Below are 22,937 nucleotides of genomic sequence, written 5' to 3' on the forward strand. Positions count from 1 at the left end.
GCAGGCTGGCTGACGGCCTAATGGGAAAATGTCTTTATTCCCTCATCTCTCACGCACCGACTGCACGGAACTTTGCGTCGTCATGGCGACGGTGAGCTACCGAGGCGGCGCCGTAATTAAGAGAGCAGCAGAGCTCGCTGGGGTGACTCCTTACATTCGCAGTAAGTCAATGAAGGAGTGTGTGTGTGTTTGTGTGTGTGTGCGTGTGTGTGAATGCTGCATGTAACATATATGATGATGCGCCTATAATGTGTGTGTGTGTGTGTGTGTGTGTGTGTGTGTAGGTGTGTGTGTGTGTGTGTTTGTGTGTGTTGGAGATATTAGTCATCTTTTGAGTTATGAAAGACTGCAACTTTTATACTGCTACATGTCACATGCAGGTAATTACACACACTGAGACACAAACCTGCATAAACACTTACAAAAACACACACGTGCACACTATCATACTTTGAGGATCCAACACACACACACACACACACACACACACACACACACACACACACACACACGCATGCACATACCATTGTTAGTGTAAGTCTGCTGCCCTTTTGTTAATATGACTAATTAACTTACAATTTGGCATTTGTGGCACCCACACACACACCTTGGCCCTCTGGGGTGGGTTGTGCTGCACCCTTGTGACACTCGCTCTTTTTGCCTCATTTGTGGTCGTCCGCAGGGATCTGTCCCTGGTTGCGGTGCATTCAAGTGAAGGAGATTTGCGTGGGATATTTTTGTGTTCAGCAGGTGGACAAGTGGTAGCAATCTTTTTTTTTTCTGGACAGCTTTCTTGTTCCTGGTTGTTGATGTTGTTCTCATTGCAGTTTGCCGCTTTTCTTGTTCTTGCCAACCTGACTCGTGCCCTCGCTGCTTCTCTGGGGTTCACATTGGTGATGGTAGTGTTGTTCTCCGGCCCGCTGGACTTTTTCTTGCCTCGGGTGTGAATTTGAGATGACGTTCAAGAGTCCCATTCTGGAGCCAGGCAATGTGCCCATACCTCAGCAAGGTGGCGGGATGTTGGGGAATTCTTTAGTATGACAAGTCTGTGTGTGCGTGTGTTTGTGTGTGTGTGTATATGTATACTGTATATTGTTGGAGAATCTGTTTGTGTCTGTTAGCGTTAGTGTGTGAACATGTTTGTGTGGGTGTTTGCGAAGGAGTCTGTGTATGCGTGTATGGAGTGTAGGTTTGTGTGCCTGTAGAAATGTGTGTGTGTGTGTGTTGAGGTAAAAGAGTGCAAGTGTGTGTGTTAAAATGTTAATGTGTGTGTGTGTGTGTGTGTGTGTGTAGGATAGGTAGCTAGATGTCTGCACGCGTGTGAGTTTGCATTCACCTATACAGCTCTCAAGGGGTTCAGCAGTCAAGCAGGACAAATTAACCCTTTGTTGTTGTTTTCACTTCCACAGCCTGAGGTGCACATACAAGCACGCTCACACACACACGCGCGTTGTGGCCAGGTTGGGACCCGGCGGGCTGCTGAAGCGCACCGGGATGCGTGATGACTGCGGCGTTCCAGGTGAGGGAATGTGTTTGCTGCGCTGCTGTCAAGCACAGGAAACATCACAGCTCAAGAAAACAAACAGTGCAATGCAAGTGGAGCGCAAAGCTCCAGCAAGGCCAAGCGGATACGATTACTCCGTGCAGGTAACGCACCAACTGCACACGTCTCATTTTAAAAGTCCTCTGTTAGTGTCTTCAATCATGAAAAACGCATTTAGCATTGTGAACAAGTCAAAATGTAGAAATTAGAATATTATGGTGATGGGGAAAGGGAGGAGAGGTGGCTTCTGGCAGCGAGAAGGTTAACCGACACTTGAGCATCCGGCAGCCAGATGGTCGTGCAGCGCGCTTATTAGAGCAACACACACACACACACACACACACACACACACACACACACACACACACACACACACACATACACACACACACTCAAAGCGTTGCCACATCAGCATGGCGTCGTGTTAACAACGTTGAGCACCATTCCCAAGTCGTTTACATCCTTTTCATTTCCTGGTCTCAGTCTGATGCTCACAGCTAACTGGCTGCCATTGTATGGCGCCTCGTTAGCCACGCCCAACCAATCGTGCGACACCTTGCCGTCGTGTTTGCGGCAGGGACATACGTCCAAAAAGTGTTCAAGATGTACAATAACACAGCCCCCCCCCCATCCGTTTTTTCATGAGCTGGGCCTTCTTGGAGCCCCCCAATACCCCCTGAAACTTCCCCACAACCTCCCATCTCAATTTAATGTGTTTGGGAAAACCTTAAATGCTCCCTCAAGGCAAAGTGCTTTGCTGGCGTGGCCCAATGATTCAAACGCCAGAAAAGTGCAGCCGGCTTTTCCAAAGCGCTCGTTTGACCGTGTCACTGCATGATGACAACAACAAGCAGATGAATTACAGCAATAACACCAAGCAGTAACAAGCGCACCAGGAAAAAGAACAGGAACAAGAAGATGAGAGACAGAAGTAGGTAAATCAGCAGCAGCAATAACAACATCAGAAACAGGAAAAAGAACATCATACACCAGAACCCCAGGAACACAAACAACAGGAAGACAACAGTCACAAACAAGAACGTCACCAACAAAGAGTAGAAGAACAATAACGGGAACTTGGACAGTAGTGAACGCAACAAGCACAAGAACAGCAGCAAAAGTTACTTCAACAAGAGAGACACTTGCAACTGAAACAAGAACACTGAAAGCAACAGCAAAAACATGAGCACCGACGTCAAGAAAGGCAGCTAAAAGGAGTAGCAGGCGGCAGCTACCGGAAGAACAATAACACAGAAGCAGTCACAGGCGCGTGATTTACGCATGAGGAACAGGCCCCACGGGATGAGATTGGTCTCCCGGCTCGCACAGAGACATACGATGACACGAGGCCAACGCGAGAAAAATATTGCGTCACGGAAGGCAAACGTGTGCGTATAAAGTAGCCGCTAACTCGCTAACGCTAAATCTTTCACGACCCCTTCTAAGCCCAAAAAAAGGTCTTCCGACCTCGCGTTATAAAACAAAGCATTTGGATGGCAGGTGCTGGCGAAGTTGTCTTGGTGAAGCAGTATGTGGCTCAACAAACAAAAGCGTTTGTTGTTATGTTGGATAAATATTTTCCCTTGACTGTTTTACCGTCCAAAAATATTGCATTCCGTAGATCCGCGTTCTGCTTTCTTTCAAGGAATACATTGGAAAGACCCCCACTCCCCCGGCAGACATAAGTGGGGAGTAAAAAGAAATAAAAAGTGAGTGACGGGTGACGGGGGAGTCGCGACAGACGCGCTGAAGCGAACGAAAGCGGTGGGCGATCAGAGAGAAGGATGGTTGTCACGGCAACGGGCGATCACGAGCAAAAAAAGACGTACGGGAGAGGCGGCGGCAGACATGACATGCTGACGCCAGAAAAGGGGATCGTGTCAGGTAGGAGGGTGGAGGTTGCGGTGGGGGAGAGGCGGGGCGGGGCCGGGCGGGGGCTCTTAAGAGACGAGAGACCTCGGCCAGCCAAGTATACTTAAAGCCTTTCGCTGGCTCAGGAGTTCTTCACTGTCAGGGATCCATAAAAGTGGAAGGCGGGCAGCAAGGGGTTAGTCAAGGTCAAAACCAGTTCAAAAGATGAACAAGACAAACAAAAGGATTGGTTGCAGTCACAGTGCCACTCGCCAGACTGTGAGACGAGACATTCGGTTTATTGATATTATGGTATTGTTGTGCTGATATCTGTGTCATAATATGAGCGGTATCGTGATGGTAAGCATTTTGTGATATTCATGGTAACATGCATAAAGTTGTGAACTATGTTGTAATATCAGAATGTAGTTGACTTGCTAAATGATTGAGGGTTTGACTCTGAACCGTGATGAACTTGTTTTTACACTTGTCTGTCTGCTTATTTGGTAAAAGCGTCACAATGGAACGGATTATTTCGACAAGGCTGGTTAGCCATGGTGGCTATTAATCATTTGGAGACCTTTAGCGTGCTGACGCTACCTAAGCGCTAACAGTTGTTATAAAGGTCAACAGTCTTTTACTTTTAACTGGTGTTGCCATGGTGACAGATGGTCTACAGTTGCTGTCCAATATGTTTACCTGCGACTAACTTCCCTGTTTGAGTGACACTTGCGGCATCATACGACTGTACTCGTCATTGTGCAATATTACCGGTATCGTGATACAAGGTGGGCCGCACGTTAGCTATGTTGTAATACTAGCTGTGTAATTGCTAGCCATTAGCATTATCCTAACCTATACTGGCAAGAGCAGGCGGAGCAGACGGATGGACATGGTTGTTGATGATGATGATGATGATGATGATGTTGATGATGATGATGATGATGTTGTCATCCATCTGTCTGGGAGTGACAGACCGACGGCACGCTATTATGTGAATGCTGGCTGCTAATTGACTTTCGGAACGACTCCTGAAGTTGATGTACTTCCATTATCTCACATGAACAGCAGCGGCTTCCACTTCTTACAGCATTGTTTTTTTGCATTTTTGGTGGGGGGGTGGGCGTTTAATTACCCACCGATGGAAAGTTTGCAGAGAGAAGATGAAGTGGACCTAATAACAGACTTAATAACTTTCTATGCATGCCTCCTCTTCCTGCATCTTGTATTACCGTATTGGCATGAATATAAGACGACCCTGATTATAAGACGACCCCTTCTTTTTCAAGACTCAAGTTTGAAAAAAGACTTTTTGAACACCAAATTTTATTTTTATTCAGAAAATAATTACAGTACATCTGAAACAAATGATTATAACAATATATTCGAGAGAAAAAGCATGTTATTTTGCCTCATTCAAATCATGCAAAAACTGTCTTAATATCTGAACATTTAAATATGTAAACTAAAGTGCAATCACATTTGTAAATGAATGGCTTCTGGTTTTTGAAATGTAAATAAACCAATCTACTGTGATAAAATGACAAAATTGCAATAACTGCATTAACCATCGAAGTGAAGTCTAACTGTAACTGCGGTCTTGAAACAAATCTGAATAAGGAAGAACATTGCAATAAAATAATGCCAACTGGTTTAAAATTGAGAGTAGCTGAGATCTCTCTTTTTTTCTTTGTGACAGGGGTTCTCTTAGGCCTGGGGAGTTGTTCAGCATTCACTTTAAAGATATCTGGCGCCATCTAGTGTTGTGAATGGGTATAATGTCTAGACCCCGAATGTAAGACGACTCCCACTTTTTCAGTCTTATTTCAATGCAAAAAACACCGTCTTATATTCGGGCCAATACAGTAATAGTAAAGTTTTTCCAGAGTGGAGCCTGTTAAAGCTACAAATGTAACCAACCATTCTCTGATACGAGCTGCTCTGTGATATTAGCGCTATCACGATACTTGGTGTTTCGTGATACAATATGACATGGGATTGCAAGACTATTGTTATTTAGCTTTACTTTTTTAGAGCAGATTAGTTTTTCTTGAAGTGCTGGTACCCCGGCAGTTGTTTGCAAAAGAGTACAAACGAGGCTCCTAGGTTAGTTGTTGCCTCTTTTTTTCCCCCCTCTTTCTATGCTCACAATTCCATTATCTGACTCCCCGTGGTCTTCATCATCAGCAGTCTCCTCTTCCTCTCCTGCTGTCTCTGTTGAGTTTCTCAGTGTGTGTTGTGACAAGTGGTGTAGGTCACCGTTTAGCCACAATTAGCACACAATCATGGCCCTACACTTCAGTGGTGCAAAAACAGCATATGGCAAAAAAAATAAATACGAACATGATTGATAAATTCCTATGTCTTTTTTGAGACTTTTTGCGGCTCTGCAGGATGCTACCGAGTCAAATCGGTTGCCAGGGCCGCCGGTGCTCACTGGCAACCCACGCTCTGGTACTGCTGGGCTGGCTGCAACCACCACTTCCTCTTTATGTCGTGAGTGACGGGTCGCCGAGTCTGCCTGACAGCTCGTTAGCGAGGAGGTGGACGTCAGTCATCAGGCCCAAAAAAATGAAAGGCGATGCTGAGACGATAGCCATTCTCAGTGGTCGCTTTATTAGCCTGCACGTGTTACGATAGTCTTCCCTTTTGCTTGTCAGAAACAGAGCAGGTGTACCTAATCCAGTGTCCATCGCGTGCAGTGAGGAGTTGCCCGTGTTCAACACGCATTGTCGCCATCATGGCATGTCGCATGCATGCAAGGATGGCGGCAGAGGGGCGTCTTGAGGGGGCAAACGCGCCACTTTCCTGCCGCTTACATAACCACAGAGCAGGCTGGCGCCGGGCCCAAACCCTTCGGGTAGACTTCGGGTCCCCTCTCTGCAGGGACGCTGCCCCTTCCCTCTGCTGCCCCCTCCCCCCAACCGTCTAATCACTTTGTCTGATAACTCTGATGAGATTTCTCCTGATGGATGCCGTATGTTACGGAGACGGACATCTCGCTGACATTCCAATTACATTTTCCTCACAGCCTGATCAACAAATCAAATCAGATTCTCTCCAGGAAAACAGACGCAACGGCGCCGTGCGAGGGCAACGCCGTTTTGGAAAACAAACGCGCTGGCTGAGCCTCGTTAGCCTCGGTGAGATGTTAGCAGCTTCAATGAAATAAGCAACGACGACCTGTGCAGCTTTTTCACTTGCTCGTGATCAACATGTGTGCTGGATTCGGAAACATTTGGTGAGGTTTCCAGTCACGACAGTATCGTGATACCAGTTGTATCGTGAAACTCCCAATATATCAATGTCATAGTGCGTGCATATTGGTTCCAATTGTATTGTAATACTGGCTATATCATGATAGTAGCTGTGTCGTAATACTTGGCATAACGTTGTTCTATAGGAATATTCATATTGATTGCATCAGGATACGAGCAGCATCGTCACCCTACTTGTATCGTAATACTCGTCGTATTGTGTCACTAGTACGTAGCATTGACGAATGAAGTGTATCTTTATATAGCTGTATCATGAATCTGGCTGTATTATAGTACTGGCAGTATCATAATACTTGGTATTTCATGCTACCAGCTATACAGTGAACTTGTATCATAATACTTGTTGTATTGTGATATTAGTAAGTATAGTTGTATACTGGGGTATCATAGTCTTAATTTTATTGTGATGCCATAAGTTTCCCGAGACCAGCTGTATCCTGTTACCCGTTACTAGTTGTATTGTCATACTAGCTATATCGTGCTACGAAAAGCTTAAAAGTGGGCAGTTTATCGAGCAATTTAATGGCACAACTGCATCATGATGATACAGCTGTATCGACCTAACAGTGTCGTGACACCAGCTGTATGCACTCGTAATTCCAGTAACTATACTGGAACCACACACACGCGCGCGCGTACACACACACACACACACACACACACACACACACACACACACACACACACACACACACACACACACACACACACACACACAGCCCTCCACATCGCCGCCGCCACCACCATCAGCAGATCTCCAGGGACCCATCCAGCAGCAGCAGCAGTAGCAGCAGCACTATTGTTACTATAATTATGACCTAATCACAGCTGTAATAGCACAGATATCATGCTATACGTAGGTAGCGCATACACACACGCGCACACGTACACACACACACCTACGCACACACACACACACTCACACACGCGCACACACACACTCACACGTCCCCTCTGGGCTGCAAGGGGCCATTACCCTCTATACACACGCACACACACATACACACACAGCAACACCTCTCATACATCAGTGTGTCTTTAGTAGAGAGAGAGAGAGAGAGAGAGAGAGAGAGAGAGAGAGAGAGAGAGTATGAGAGAGAAAGAGAGAGAGAGAGAGAGAGAGAGAAAGAGAGAGAGAGAGAGAGAGAGAGAGAGAGAGAGAGAGAGCGAGAGAGAGAGAGAGAGAGAGAGAGAGGCAGGGAATTAGTATTCCGAGCACAGGGCGGGAAGCTGGGAGCGAGCATCCAGCAAGGAAGGAGGAGGACGAGGAGGAGGAGGGTTAGGAATATTAGAGCGAACAGGAGGGTTGCCATCATTTGCTCCATTTCTCTCCGACGTCGTCAGCGCATCCTGGCGCGTCCGTGAGAGGAAGAGGAAGAAAGGGAAAGAGGTGGGAGGGGGAAAAAAACACGTTGGGAATGCTTGCCTTTGTCGCTGTCCCCCTCCACTTGCGTTTTTACCTGACGTGACGGCAGCAAGTGGCGAGATTCATGCACGTTCCACGGTAGGCAAGCGCGCACTCTCACACGCCTATATCCCGTGACGTGCGCGCGCACATCAATGTCTTATGTGTAGTGCGCACGGCGTTCATGTTGCTTGTTTTAGCGGGGGTGGGGGGGGGGGGGCATGTACTGTAGACGGTATAACTTTGTATTTGAAAAAAAGGGCCGGCAGCAGCAGACGTTCTCGGATGACGCGCGCGCACGACAACCTGGTGTGTGTGTGTGTGCGCCCGCGCGTCCGTCAACCATCTCTCCCTTGCTTGCAGTTCTCGTGGGGCCACGCCCCTTTACCTTGACCACCGAATGTGATTCATGCAAATTGCAGGCGTGGTGCATGCGTGAGCGCGTCTACCGAGGCTGCAAAAAAAAGGGTTTCTGTTCCAGCAGAACATGGCAGCGTGTGTGTGTAGCATCCACCCTCAACGTGTTTACTGTACGTACAAAGAGATACAGGACCTAGAGCAGGCTGCTAGATCTCAGCTAATCTCACCGTAAATCCCGCCCATCATGGCACAAAGACGGCGTCCAGACCGTAAGACGGCAGGTGATGTCAAAGTCGTGACCTCTAGTTCTGATTGTGAAATCGGCCCATTTGTGAACCAGGAAAAAAAAAGCACAGAAGGAAGGCGGAGCAGACAGGAGCAATCGAAAGCAGAAACATCTCATTAGGCATAACCGATGGATTAGCGGGGGAGATAAATGAGCCAAAGTGTGCTCGTTAAGTCGCCTGAGTCCTTAAAAATAAATAATTGAAGTGGTCCGCGCTTTGTCAATAAAGTCGTGTGGTGAAGCTTTGTAAACAAGAAGCTGTACGTATGGCGTATCTTTGTCAACAAAGAGGCCGCGAAGGTGATTGAAGGCGGACGCTATTGATCCATATCATTCCTCGCTGGAACAACAACATGTTTTATTCGGTGTGCTTGCCATCGCCGCTTTGTTTGGCTCTAATGTCTCGCACTGTCCCAATGTCAGCATTCCCAAACCAAACCGGCTCCATTCCGCTCAGCTGTGGGATATGTTTGAAATGTGTGGAGCTCAGAGTTCAAAGCAAACATGGCGCGTCGGCATTTTGCTGTTCTGCTGCCAACGGAACTGAAGTGAAATGCTTTTTGAATCCAGGTTGTTTTGTGAAGCACATTGAGTTACCTTGTGTATGAAATGCACTACGTAAATAAAGCCGCTGAGGCTTTGCTTTATTTTCACTAATCCCTGCTAAATGTTTTGCTTGCCTTGAGTTTTGTATTCATCTTGATCGGAATCGACAAGTAAGGGAATGCTGTCGTCCCTTTTGTCACCCTCACTCCTAATTCTTCAATTGTACTCCTTATGTGAAAAGGGGATTCCAAAATCCCTCATAAACATGCTTGGATTGGGATTTTTGGTAAATCTGAAACTGACTCCTCAAGTAAGGATTAAGCAAGAATTCCATGACCTTTGTTTTCCCTCTCGCCCTTTTCCCACCATTCCCAAATGTGATTCAATGACTCCGTCACTCTCGAAATAATCCCTATCTAAATCTTCTGCTAGGGTTGGGATTTCTTATTTGTCATCACTCTCAAAAGAAATCCCGGAGTCAGGAATTCCAGCATACTTGTCTTTTCTCCTGTCAGACGTGCTCTTAATCCAGTCATTTTCAAATCCAGTCAAGGTGTAAAGAAAGACACAGTGGAAATAATCCCACATCTCAAAACGAGGGGATTCCATCGTTTTCCCTTTTCCCAAATAATGCCAAAGTGCGTTATTCACACCGGATTAAAATATTTGACATGGCCACCGTTTTGCAAATAATCCCTCACAAACCTTCGACGTGGGTCGGGATTTGTTTTTGGTCTTTCTCTGAGTCTCTGTGCAAGAGAAACCTACCTTTCCCAGCCCTTTTCAAATCCACCCAATAGAGATTCTAAAATCCCGTTGCTTGGTTAATAATCCCTCTTCAACCTCGCAATGTGTTGTTTATCGGGATCTCCGAGCAACGGAATCCCCTCGTCTACATCGTCAATCCCAACAGCTGTACTCTTAATCCAGTTATTCCAAAACACAGTCAGGCTATACAAAGGAATATTATATATTGGTGTTTTTGTTGTTGTTTCACTTGTTTGCTTGTTTGCAATTTACAGCTCAAGTAGTTTGGGAAATTTTACTTAGCAAAGAGAAGTGAAGCGAGCCGGAGCGTAATCTGAAATTTAGGTCGTTCTCTCTGCACTTTGCGCTCCATTGATGTCGAAGTAGCTTTTATGGACTTCTCCGCCCAGCTGTGTTGTGGGAATTCCAGTCCACTGCTGGGAATGGTGCAACATAAACAGCTCATCGCTTTTACGGCCTCTCGAATTGACAAAGTAATGGCAGACGTTCAAAAAAACCCAGAGCCGCAGCTCGTTAATGATTAATTGGAAGTTGTCCGTTGAATTTTTAGCTCGGCCGCCTTCCTTTCCGTCCGTTGTCTTTTAATCTGACCGCCTATCATCCCCCGCCACTTTCCTGTCGTGCTCCATAATGAGAAGTCGACCTTGTCTGGTTGCACAGCGGCGACAGGGCGGCCCGCTGAGAATATCGATCCTGAGCGGCTCGCCAGTCACTGGAGCGTCTGCGGGAGGTTTTGTGTTGCCGCGAGTACTCAAAAGGCTCCGTTATCGCACAATCAGGGAAACGTTGCGCTTTCATGATTTAGTTGCTTAGCCCTTTTAGCGCTAACTGGACCTTTACAAACTCAGAGCGTACCAAACTTGCAAGATGACATCTTTGGATGTCAACAATGACTTTGGCCGCTTGCCGTCCACCCCCAGGCCGTCGGCCTCTTGGCTGCCAGACAGCCATTGCTCATCGTGAGACGTCCTCGTTTAAAAGTCACTCAGACAGATTTACTGGAGCGGGGCTGCATGTTAGCAATATTGGATCTGCTTGTTGTTCCCCCAATTTTGGATTCCAGCGCACGCTGTCACGGCCAGACAAATAGACTTAAGTGCTTCTCCCTGAAATGGACAGACTATCCTGACGTGACAGTCTGCGACCATTCGAAGCTGGCGAGACCGGGTTCATCCGCTTCATTCTCGCCAAGTGCGGCTGATTGACTGATTGATAGATTGACTGGCGCATTGACGAGGACTCTGGCCGCCAGCTGCTGCTCTAAATGATAAACTATCCCCCCAAACGGCATCTGGCAACGCAGGGATCGATAATCCCGGTTCGCTCGAATGGGCTTGGAGAAGTCGCTCCTCAAGATGACCTCCCGCCGCTTTTTGCCTTTGATTCATTCGTGTGCCTAATAACGAGTCTTCGGTTATCCCCGGAGGCCTTCAGACTGTGAGACTTTTATGCTCTGACCTGCTTTTTTGACAGAACAAGTTCAAAAACCAAAGTTTTCCAGGAGCTAATTAGCATGCTTCTTAATGTGCTGGCATTGGAAACTTTGAGACTTTGATTGGTTTCTTTTATTGGTGCGCTTTCAGGTGATGTCAGGCAGCTTGGAGAGTCCTTCCAGGAAGTCGGTGCTGATTGGCTGATTGGTTTCAGCCCAAGGACTAAGAAGCAAGCCGCTTGTTTCGCTCTTTAGCAACGTGGCAACATGCTAAAGGTTACACGCACGCATGCACACACAAACACACACACACACACACACACACACCATTAACACACATAACCAGACATTCTGGTGCCTTTGCTGTCAAATTGTTTTTCCAGTCCAAGTGAGTCGGAGGGCTCGGTCACTCCTTGATGGGCCCGTCATTCTGGTCTGCGTGATCCGGCCCCGACGTTCCCGGGCCGAGCCTCGTCTGTCGGGCGCTGCACTGTGACTGGCCGAGTGCGGGCCGGAGTGCAATGCGGATTGGAGGATGTCGGGCGACTGGGATGAAGACTTGTGCAAGAAAGCGCTAATGCTGGTGGAGGAGCTTTGCTTCAACTCGCCTCGTGGGCACAGCCAGAGCGAACTTTGCCAGGAGTTCAGCTACCTGATCAGGGGACGCAACAGACAGCAGGACGCAGGTAACGAATCTGGACCCAAACGTACTATTTGAAATATTCATGGGTTTTACGGGCCCCCGAAGAGTCTCACTACGAGAGCTCTGACTGTTAGCGCCGATGGACTCGTCGCCAAACGCTCTGATGTTGATTAGCGCTGCCGCTGCTGTGTAGATTAGCCCGGATCGGTCTCCGCCTCGGGAGATTTGCAGAGAAAATGTCACAGCGCGACCTGAGGCCGTTTTGTGTCTGTGAGGTGGCAAAAAGGATTTGTAAGCAGAGCGGCAAGCTTGGTTTTTGACTTTTTGTCATGGCTAATTATTTTTGTCTTGTGACTGGCTGATTGTGAGACAATTTAAAGCGCTTCAGCTTGGTTTTTGACTTTTTATTATCGCTAATTGTTTTTGTCTTGTGAGTGCTTATTGTGAGACAATTTAAAGCGCTTCAGTGCATCCATTTACCATTTGATTTGTTTGTTACTTTTGTCTTTGGTTTTGTTCTTTGTTACTTTCTTGTCAGGTTTGTCTTGAATGATATTTTGACTTCTTTTTAAGGCAAATGCCTTTGAATTTTTTTTAATTATGTTTTTGTTATTTTGGACTTTGATTTTTTTTCCCTTTGGTGAATCCTCTCAATATTTTTGTTCGTGGCCATTGATTTTGTGATTGCTTTTGTCTGAGATTTCATTCTAGATTCTTGTTTTGGTACTCACTATGTTGCCATTTCCATACAGGTTATTTGTGCTGGTGTCTTTTTTTTTCTCCTTAAATGTAGCATCAAAGCGTTACCAACACTTCTCGGCTTCTACTTCCCTTTTGCTTTTTTTTTTTTTAATACCCGCTCTCTTCTTCCTCTCTTTTTCCCTCCCCCAATCAATACTTGAACCTTTCTCATCGTCCTCGCCGGGCTCGGCCGTAAATCACCGCCGGCTTGTTTTCTCCCGCCTCTCCTTCACACGTGCTCATTTTCATCGACTTCCTCGGGACAAATAAAAAGCAGGAGCGGACGCGTTGGGGTGAAACCGTCTCCGTCTGTCTATTATTGTCCCCAGAGGCTTTCTGAATATTTCCCCCGATCTAAACAAGGCTAGTCCAATATGAAGAAGCCTCCCCCTCCCCCCGTCTTCTCAGTAATATTGCTGAGGAACAAGTGCTGATTAATGACATACACAGACTGATGAATAATTCACAGGAGGCAGGCAGGCAGGCAGAGGGCATCATGGGAAAAGCGCCAGCAAGCAGCCAGTGTTTTCCAGATGCTTTTCACAATTCCGCCGTTGAGTGATTGAATGTCTTGGCCCAAGAAACGATGACCTTGAGAAAGGAACACTTTTTATTTGATAACTTCAGGCCAGAATTGTGTGGTATTGTTTTTTTTTTGCGACGGGGGCCTCAGTAAATGTGGAGGGAATTATAAAGCCTGCCAAAGCTACATGTTGTTTGTTTTCTAGCTAGCTATCAGTTTGTCAATGGTTTGCGTTTGCAGAGATTTCGGTGAGCCTGCTGTCGGTGATCGTGACGTTCTGCGGCATCGTGCTGCTGTCGGTGTCGCTCTTTGTGTCGTGGAAGCTGTGCTGGCTGCCATGGCGGGACAAGGAGGGCGGCGGCCTGAGCCTGACCTCGGGGCTTCTGCCGGGGAGCGCCGGGGTGGGCGGCGCCCCCGGTTCCTCCTTCCTGCCGCCGCTGCTGCAGCGCAAGGAGGGCCAGTCGTCGTCGTCGCTCTACCCCTCGCTCGGCCAGCAGGGGCAGCACCACCCGCACTTCTCTGACCTGGTGGGGCTGGAGAGAGGCGATGGTGGCGGCGGCGGCGGCGGCCTGGTGGGCGGCCCTCATGAGACACAGGAGCACTCCTACCTGGACATGGACTCCTACCCCAACAACGCCGGTGAGACCCGCTCTTAATTACACAAACGACATTCACGTTCATCCGTCGATCATCTGAGAAAATATATTTTTTAGGGTTTCTATATTTTTGCAAAAAAATGCAAAGAAAAAGCAAAACAGCCTTGTATGTTGAGTGAGCTGTTCCTAATGAATTGCCCTGTGAGTGTATGGTACACTGCTATATAAAGTGCGTGTGCGTGTGTGCTATAAATAGCCTGCACTGCACTTCCGTCTCCAGTCTTGCAAGGGGGGGCGGGCGATGCCTGCTTGGGCTGGCCCCCCGTAGAATATGACCGATTGGAACATTTTGGTGTCTGCATGGCGACGGCTCCTGTTTATCATTTTGTGTCCTTTACAAAATCTGCATGTAAAGCAGCTTTTCTTCTTCTTGTTTTGTTTTATTATTGGGTTCAGGGACGCTGAAGCTGAGCCAAACGTCTCCGGACGTGCCCAACTCGGAAGGGGGCGCACACCCCCATAAAGATCTGCCCAACGCCGTCTCCCAGCAGCAGGTCACCGCCCGGTCAGTTCGCCTCCACTTTCCCCCCATAACCCGAAAAAAATGACCAACTCTGTTTTAATGAAATATGGTTTTGTTGTTGGAAATAAATATGACTTTAATCTTGCAGAATTACAAAGTTCCTCTTGGGGGGAAAAATATGAAGGTGTTGAGTTGAATCATCAAATTAATTTGCTCGCCTTATAAAAGCCTGACGGCACTTAAACACATATTTAGTTTTTATTAGAGCAGGCTTGAGAAATACTTTACAATTAGGCCGAATTGTTAAAAAAGGTCACACTAATCATCACTTGATACTCAGTTGTGTGCGTGTGTGCGTGCGTCCAGGCCCAAGCCAATGACTCACCAGCTGTCCAGTCCCGACTTCCACGGCGAGGAGAAGGAGCAGGTGACCAGCATCGGCCAGATCAAACCCGAGCTGTACCGGCCCAAAGGTGACCAGGGTGACGGCAAGCAGGGCGAAGCCTGCGGCAAGATCAGCTTCCTGCTGCGTTACGCCTTCAAGTGAGTTCGCACACACACACACACACACACACACCATCGAAGTTGGTGGGAAGATGCTGAGTCAGCGTCTGCACTGAGCCTTATTGACTTCGCTGGCCGCCACCTTCAAAACTGCCTGAAATCCTCCCAAAACGTCTCCATGTTATTTTCACCTCCAGCAACCTTTTTGCAGCTCACAATGCTGCTGTACGCTCACTGGATATGACATTAGGGACACTTAACCTGTACAAGTGCTGTCTAATTTTCTTGTTAGAACTGAATTCAATGAAAGGGTGAGGGTCTGTGATTCTTCAGTGACTGATCAGCTTTCTTGACAATATTTTTAAAGCTTGAAAAACAAATACATTGCTCCAGTGGCGAGGGCATCACTTGGCGTTCCTCCCTGACAAGCTATCGGCTTTTCCCGCATGGCCCATGTGTCGGATTTTAATGGGCTTGCCGATTGAATCTTTGTTCCCGTAGGAACACGAGGAAGATTGACTCTGTTGTTGTGATGCCGACAGGGTCTGTCGGTGTTATCGCGCGTTAGCAACATGCTATCACACAAACGCACGCGCGTGCCGCTTTGGCTGCTGTAATGAGCCTCCAGAGTGTGGAGCATTATATCATAAATCATCCTGCACCGGCCCTCCTAAATGGGCCACATGAATGCTTTTCATCATGCGGCCATCCCGCCGCCTGGCTAATTCCCGCCATGCGTGTTTGTGTTGCTATGTGTGTGAGTGTGTGTTGTTGCGCTTTCATGCGTCTCAGCATTTATAATTTATGTGCCGCCTTTTACTTTTCTGACCATCAGCAGTTTGCAGCGCCGTCGCAATGCTTCAACGTGTCGCCGTCGCTGCCAGCTAGCTAGCGCCACAAAAAAAGCAAAACGTCAAGAATGCGAGCTCGTTTTTAAAAAACGCCCACTTTGTCAGTGGCAATGCATTACGCTGAGAAGACTTTTCAGTAGCTTGCGGGCTCTCCCCCAGTGTGGAAGTTCTCCAAAATATGAGTCACGGCTTTGTCACAGTGTGCTATAAAACTATAATAAATATTTATTTATACGTCTTGGCTTGTTTTCCTAACCCACTCAGCGGATACCTTTGGTTTTCGAGATGATTGGCTTTCTCTACCCAAGGTTAGGTTAATTATGTTGACCCAGGCGAAGATTGGATTTGGCTGTGCGGAAAAAACGAAACCAGACGCCATTTTGGACAGCCATCTCCTGTCGATTCAATAAAATGAAATGAAACTGTAACAATGATGTGGAGCCTGGAGGTAGACAATCAAATGTGTCCAGGCTTTGTTGACGCCATGGCCGTCATCTCCCTCTACGATCGCGTGTAATTGCCATAATGGAGGTGAACACGTGCGCATAACCCATTGGCCACTCGGTCGCCTTGTCGACGAGCTCGTGCAGCGCATTTGCGCCCGAAAGTTCACGTCGAGCGACTAATGAAGTGGCGACACACCGACTAATAAGCGGAGGCGTTGTTTAACGAGGTCTGATTAGTGGCCGCCTGCTAATTAAATACACCTCGTAGTGACACACACGCACGCATATGCGAGTTGTTGTGCTATTCTGGTCCAGCATTGCTCCAGAGACATCCGACCTCCCACCTTGTTTTTTGTCTACGCTGCCAGTCCAGGTGTGTGTGGGCCGAGCATGTCTGGCGCGTTGGCTTAAACAGGCACGTTTGTCTTCTGCATGTGTGTCAGCACTGAGCAGCTGGTGGTGAAGATCCTCAAGGCCTTGGATTTGCCCGCCAAGGATGCCAACGGCTTTTCCGACCCTTACGTCAAGATCTACCTGCTGCCTGACCGCAAGAAGAAGTTCCAGACTAAGGTAGGCTCACCCCGCCAAGGTTTGCTGCCTCAATGAGTGAAACAAGAGTGTTATGTCAACAAAGGTTGTCTCGGGTTGTCGCCCACTTGAGGTGAGGGAGGGTAATGGATTCAAAACAGGCAACTTTGTGATTTGAAATGTCGGTTATGTGTTGAAGCAACAGCGGAATGTGGGCCTCATTCAGCTCGCTGTCTCATCGCCGTCCGCTCCATCCGCTTCCTGTTAGCTCGCGCCACTAACAGGAGATGATGGGGCGTTAATAATAAGCGGGAGTGACAGATCCTCTCAGGTTGGATTTGAACAACTGAGCGAACATCGGAAACCGACGCATCCTTGTCGTCTGCGTTCATTCCGTCAATCGCTTCAATTCCCACGCCGAATCCGAACACTGCACAAAAGGAGTGAGTCGATCCACTCGTTTTAGCAAACAGGAAATATGGCATTTTTAACCAAGGTCAATTGGATTCTCTGTCTCTGACGGAAAACGGTAGAAAGTTAATTTGGTGCTTAAAGGTTACTCATCATTCTCAAGGACGTGCCAGTGAGAACGATTCCGCTATTAATCACGGGGCGCGCTGATCGTGTGAGGCCCTTTTTGTTCTCGACGCCTCCTGAAAAGTGCCCGTTGGTGGTCCGGAAATGGGGGAATGAAACGTGCGAAGCGTTAAGCGACCATGACGGGATAACAGCGGGAGAGGCGGCCAGATAAGAAACGAGAATCACTGAAGGTGTCACAGGAATTAATAGCTTCTCTAGAAACCAGGCAATTGTGCCAGTCCCCTGTGTGCGTGTGTGTGCGTGTGTGTGTGCGTGTGTGTCTATGTGTGTTTGTGCGCGTGTGTGTGTGCGTGCTTGCATGCATGCGTGCGCGCTTGTATCCTATTTTTCATGCCTGAGGAGAGATAGTACACGGTTTAAGAGGGAGCAGACAGAGATGAAAGAGAGAACAATATGAGCAAAGACAACAACAACAGCATCAGCGACAGCTGCTGGTACCCGGTTGCGGGGAGAAACGAGAGCAGAAAAAAAGGACAAGAACACTTGTTGGAAAATGGTTGAGCAGCCAGGTGATAACGAACCTGAATAAGCGACGACAATAAATGAGTCTGTCGTGATTTACGTCTCTGGCTGCAGGTGCACCGAAAGACGCTGAACCCAGTCTTCAACGAGACGTTCCAGTTCGGTGTGCCTTTGAACGAGCTCCACTCCCGCAAGCTTCACTTCTCCGTCTACGACTTTGACCGCTTCTCCCGCCACGACCTGATTGGGCAGGTGGTGGTGGACAACCTGCTGGACTTCAGCGAGGGCAGCGGGGACAAACCTGTGTGGAGGGACATTGTGGAGGGCACGGCGGTGAGTTGCCACTACGAGTCACGTTTGAATCAACTCGGATCAAAAGCCAAGCAGACGAAACCCGATTCAATTGCTTTACGTAAATCTCATAATGTGGATCCGACTGGTCTTATAGACTGAACATAATCCTAAAAGGACTAACAAAGCCCTTAAAGACGTCCAAGATTTAAAAGGCCCTGCGTTCACATTGAAACTAGAGTGAGACCGGATCCAACAACCAGTTCAGGTCCAAGCGCTGCTGACTCAAAGCGGCCTGATCAATAAAATCCCTTCATCAATAGCTTATCTTATCCATTACGTCTTCTTGCTTCTTTTAAAAAGGCACATTTCACGTTCATGTATTGAGTATTGATCCGCGGTTGACGTGAAGTCGTTGAGCCCTCCGCCGTTCCCTGTAAAGTTATTTTGTATGAGCGGCGCGCATGCCGTCGTGCATCTGATTGGCCGACTGATCAACGACAGAAGCGCGCAGCCTGCAAATGAAGAAAAGGACGGCCGGAGTCCATTACAAATGAAATATTCATACGAGACGAATCACAGGCGTCTGATTTATGAAATAAGCGAAGTCTGGCGGAGGAAGTATCGATCCGAAAGGGATGTGAAGCGTGAAAAACACAAAAGAGCCGTCGCCTCTGGTTGGCAGCAACAGATTGGCATATGATTTATTTCGAGTGACACATCAGCCGCCTTCCTCCCAGCCTGGCAATCGTCGAGGAAAAAGTCTTTGGCGGAATGGCCGTCTCCACCAGACCCAATGGCTGGTACTGCATCGGACCTGGCTTGCCAGGCCACCTTGTCCACTGCTGCGGTCCTTTTGAGCTCCATTTTTCTCTGACTCCACAGGAGAAGGCTGACCTCGGGGAGCTCAACTTCTCGCTATGCTACCTGCCCACGGCCGGCCGACTCACGGCCACCGTCATCAAGGCCACCAACCTGAAGGCCATGGACCTGACTGGTTTCTCGGGTAAAAGAACTCATGTGAACCTGAACAAACTGTCGTTGACTGACAGCTGCTTTATTGTTGGTCACTCCGGGAGCAGCGACAGTGGTGGCGGCAGTAGTGTTAATATTATCAGCGTCACCCTCCCGGAAGATGGCAACTGTTAGTGTCGGCGCGATTCCGAAACAGACGCTCGGGAAAAATAGTGTGAAAAAATAGATGGCCGCGTGTGCGTTTCCCAGGATGCATAACAAAGCGCATCAACTTGCTGCTATTTATTCGCCGCTGCTCCCAGGGTGAGCTGGCATCAAGCGGCAATCTGGACTAATTCCAGGAATTGCTCTTCTCGCTAGACCCTTACGTGAAGGCCTCCCTGATCTGCGACGGTCGTCGGTTGAAGAAGAGGAAGACCTCCATCAAGAAGAACACGCTGAATCCGACCTACAATGAGGCGCTGGTCTTTGACATTCCCAACGAGAACATTGAGAGCGTGTCCATCGTTATCGCCGTGATGGACTACGACTGGTGAGCTCTGCTCGAAGCTGCCGGATATGCTCGGCGCGAATATTCGTGACGGCTGCTTTTTTTTGTGGTCTCGTCAGCATCGGTCACAATGAGGTGATCGGAATGTGCCGTGTCGGCAGCGACGCCGACGGCCCGGGGAGAGAGCATTGGACCGCCATGTTGGCCAATCCACGCAAGCCAATAGAGCACTGGCATCAGCTTGTGGAGGTAACATGCACATGTTTGGAGCTAAACGCTTCGCATGAACCCTTGCTGACTTTGGAATATTTTTTTTTTCCACATCTGGGCAGGAAAAAGCAATCGGTACGTTTGTGTCGACGAAGGGCGAAGCGTCCCCCTCCTCCAAGCCGCACATTGTGGTGGACAGTCCTCACTCCGATTAAGCGGGTCAGTTGTTTATTCATCTCTATTCTGTCTTTGTTAAAAGACTCGCCTCCTTTGTTGGCTTATTAGTTACGCAAGTCTGTACGACAAGTTTTCCTCAGGCTGCCTGTCGTCGGGCGGAATGCAAGAAGAAAAATGGGTCAAGTGTGTTAAAGCTGGAGTGTCGGTGAGGAGGTTGTCACGTTTGGGCTGTTTCAGGCGGAGGCATCTTGGGTTATAGAGTCCAAGTTTGTGTTGGGTTTTGGATCAGGACATTGGCTCGAGTTCTCATTTAGCGCCTCAAAGCTTTTCCTCTCCACCACCCGACACAACTGCCTGCTATCGGCGGCCTAATTCCTCTTCATTTCCTCTTTTTTCTCAGGCCACCACCGTGTCTCCACCTCCAGACTTTTCCTTTTTCTCTCCTCTCATCTGTGAATACATCTTTTTCCATCAAAGAGAGACTCGCAGATACACTCGACGTTTTGGCGCTTCCGCTTAATCTGTCGACGGGAAAAAAAAAAACGATAACCACGCAGCAGCGGAGACAAACACACCAACTCACTGTCGGTTTGCCGTAGTTGATGTATCGTATTTGATCTCGGGAGGCGTGTGATGTGAAAAACTCTTGAAAAAAAATCATGAAAATTTCAAGCCATCTTCAAGGTCCTTGGAGCGGGACCAAAGCTCGTGTACAGACTCTGAGAGAAGAAGATTGACTGTCTCCCACAAGGTAGCGGCACCTGCCGGATTTACCGACGCTGACCCCTAGAAGAAGTAGGACCAAACACGGTCTTCAGTGATGTCAGAGGAGCCAGGACAGGACGGAGCGTAGCCTGAGCATGTTACCTTGTGTTCGTTGTCTTCACGCTTCCAGTCGTCCTCGTGGCTTGTTCTTTGACCATTCCCGGGACGGAGCGTTGTAATGTTTTGTACCAGGGATGCAAGGGACGTCCCCCCCCAAAAAAACGCTCAGACTTTTCCTTGGCGGATGCATCCCAGAGAGAAAAGGACTTTTCTTTTGAGCTTTGGAATCATCTAGTCACACGTGGGACATGTCCATGTTGCGTTTATCCGTGTGTGTTTCCGTGTTTGTGGGTTTTGCATCTGTGTGTGAGTGTGTGTACGTATGCTTGTGTGTCCTAGTGACCTTCTGTGATCATTACCTCGTCCTCCTCCGACTCGGCCGCCTAAAAGTCCCGTCTTACATCATCATACGGAGCCATGTTGTTGTGCGAACACTCGCCGGAGGGCAAGATGCGGACGTATACTCGGACATGACCAAAATCGGCTTTGAGTGCAGGTTAAAGCCAGATTTGGCCTCGGCTTTAGGTTGGGTTTGAAATAGGTCTGGCGGGGTGACATTTTCCCACATCAATTTTTGATAGGTTTGGGTGAGGGCTTCTGTGGACACTCAGAGTTTAGCTCTGTGTCCATCTGTCAGGAAAGGAGTCCTCCAAGGGGACGATGGGCACAGAGTGCTGGAGTGTTTTTCAGCAACAGGTCTTGAGGGATACTGTCAGAGTAAAAAAAAAGTATTGGGACACAGCTGTTAATGAAGTGGACCAGCCAGAAGTGAACGACTTGTAAACTGAAACTAAAATTCTTCTGCGTATTGGCGCTCTTTTCTCACCACATTATCAAAGCCATGTGGCCTCGCACCCTCTTGCTCCTCCCGGTGTCGTGTAACGCTGTCGTGCTTCGCTGTTTAGTGTGCTGTGTGAAAACCCGGCTGACGGCAAAAAAAAAAAAAAGTTTGGTTTTTGATTCATCTGGGACATGGAATGGATGTGAGTGTGAGTCATGAGTCGTTACGGATCATCGATCTGGCGGTCCCAAGGCTCCATGACGCGCCCCCTCTCGTTTCCTCTCGTCAGCTCATTTTGAGTCCACCTAACCGCCTTGCTGCCACCTGGTTTTTAACCGCCATCGCCTTCCTCGTCTGTCTTTTTCATGACTCATGTTTCCCTGTCCTCCATCTAGGCCCCCACCCTGGCTGTCTTGTGGTGATGTGAATGGTCGCGATGGAGGTCTGCATGCTTCTCAATTAACACAAATGATGTCAACTCGATGCAAAATGACATAAGAAACGCTCGGAGCTACAAAAAAAAAAAATTCAAATAAAATGATGAACTCATTACTAATACAACTAACGACCACGATGATGATACGCGGGGCAAATGTGTTTTTTCTCTGTGTCGGAATTAAGATGCGTATTTATCAATTGGGGTTATTTTTTAAATAAAAAAAGGTCTATTCATAATTATGTTTTTTTGTTTGTTTTGTTTTTAAGCCGGGGCGCGATTGTTTCAGTCCGGGAAGAGTGAAGCGATGCTGTTGGAAATAAAAGCTATGTATCATGTAGACCGCTGGCGTCTATGGCTTCTTTCAACGCACATGTGCAATGTGATAACAAAGATTAGGAAACTATCAAACATGTCAAAAAGTGAAGAACATATTTTTATTGCATTTTTCCTCTTTCTTTTATGATATCTTTATCTTATTTTCTGTAATTTCTGTGACTTTTTTAAAATATTTTTGTATGTTATATAAAATGCTTTTGTATAATGTTTAGACAGACTTTTTCTCAGTATTTCTTTCTTGTAGTTGTGTCTTCTCACATACTCGAGTTTTTTTTTTTTAAATCAAGTACATTTTGCATCTTGCAATGATATTGCGATATTTTTGTTCTTCACTAATTGCACCTTTTTTGCATAATGTTTGAGGATTTCTTTTTCCCAGCGTCGCCGTGCACGTCTCAGGATTTTTTCAACACACATCGAGTATACGATGTGTAGGATGCTGAAGAGGAACTCTGACGCATCTATATTTGTCCACCTGGACTGACCTACTGTGCTCCGCATTAAGTCAGTGGTCTGGAATTATTCAG

The 22,937-nt window shown here is 47.6% G+C and overlaps 1 protein-coding gene across 4 annotated transcripts; it reads left to right on the plus strand.

Annotated features, from left to right (window-relative positions):
* Positions 1 to 22,411, plus strand: syt3 (synaptotagmin III). 4 transcript variants are annotated; one of them, XM_088357682.1, is made up of 14 exons: positions 1 to 161; positions 1,410 to 1,647; positions 11,621 to 11,745; positions 11,853 to 12,155; positions 13,617 to 14,015; positions 14,429 to 14,537; positions 14,862 to 15,038; positions 16,740 to 16,866; positions 18,001 to 18,219; positions 19,063 to 19,183; positions 19,513 to 19,684; positions 19,762 to 19,891; positions 19,975 to 20,071; positions 20,430 to 22,411. In XM_088357682.1, exons 4-13 carry the CDS (start codon positions 12,005 to 12,007, stop codon positions 20,065 to 20,067), a joined length of 1,698 nt encoding a protein of 565 aa, XP_088213808.1. In that variant the 5' UTR covers positions 1 to 161; positions 1,410 to 1,647; positions 11,621 to 11,745; positions 11,853 to 12,004; the 3' UTR covers positions 20,068 to 20,071; positions 20,430 to 22,411. The 4 variants fall into 4 exon arrangements, with proteins under 4 accessions (XP_088213808.1, XP_088213810.1, XP_088213807.1 ...); XM_088357684.1 differs by lacking the exons at positions 1 to 161; positions 1,410 to 1,647 and adding an exon at positions 7,897 to 8,176 and having other exon boundaries at positions 22,031 to 22,411; XM_088357681.1 differs by lacking the exons at positions 1 to 161; positions 1,410 to 1,647 and adding an exon at positions 7,898 to 8,176.
* The last annotated feature ends 526 nt before the right edge of the window (positions 22,412 to 22,937 follow it).

This window comes from Syngnathus floridae, chromosome 17 (genome assembly GCF_059516105.1).
Source record: "Syngnathus floridae isolate MCC-2025c chromosome 17, RoL_Sflo_1.0, whole genome shotgun sequence".
In the NCBI taxonomy this organism is placed as follows: domain Eukaryota; kingdom Metazoa; phylum Chordata; class Actinopteri; order Syngnathiformes; family Syngnathidae; genus Syngnathus; species Syngnathus floridae.

Excerpts from the sequence above, each read along its gene's own strand:
- syt3 (XM_088357682.1), top strand. The coding sequence starts at position 12,005 with ATGTCGGGCGACTGGGATGAAGACTTGTGCAAGAAAGCGCTAATGCTG. Across the intron at positions 15,039-16,739 it reads CTGCTGCGTTACGCCTTCAA|CACTGAGCAGCTGGTGGTGA; the intron begins GTGAGTTCGCAC and ends CATGTGTGTCAG. Across the intron at positions 19,184-19,512 it reads GGACCTGACTGGTTTCTCGG|ACCCTTACGTGAAGGCCTCC; the intron begins GTAAAAGAACTC and ends TCTTCTCGCTAG.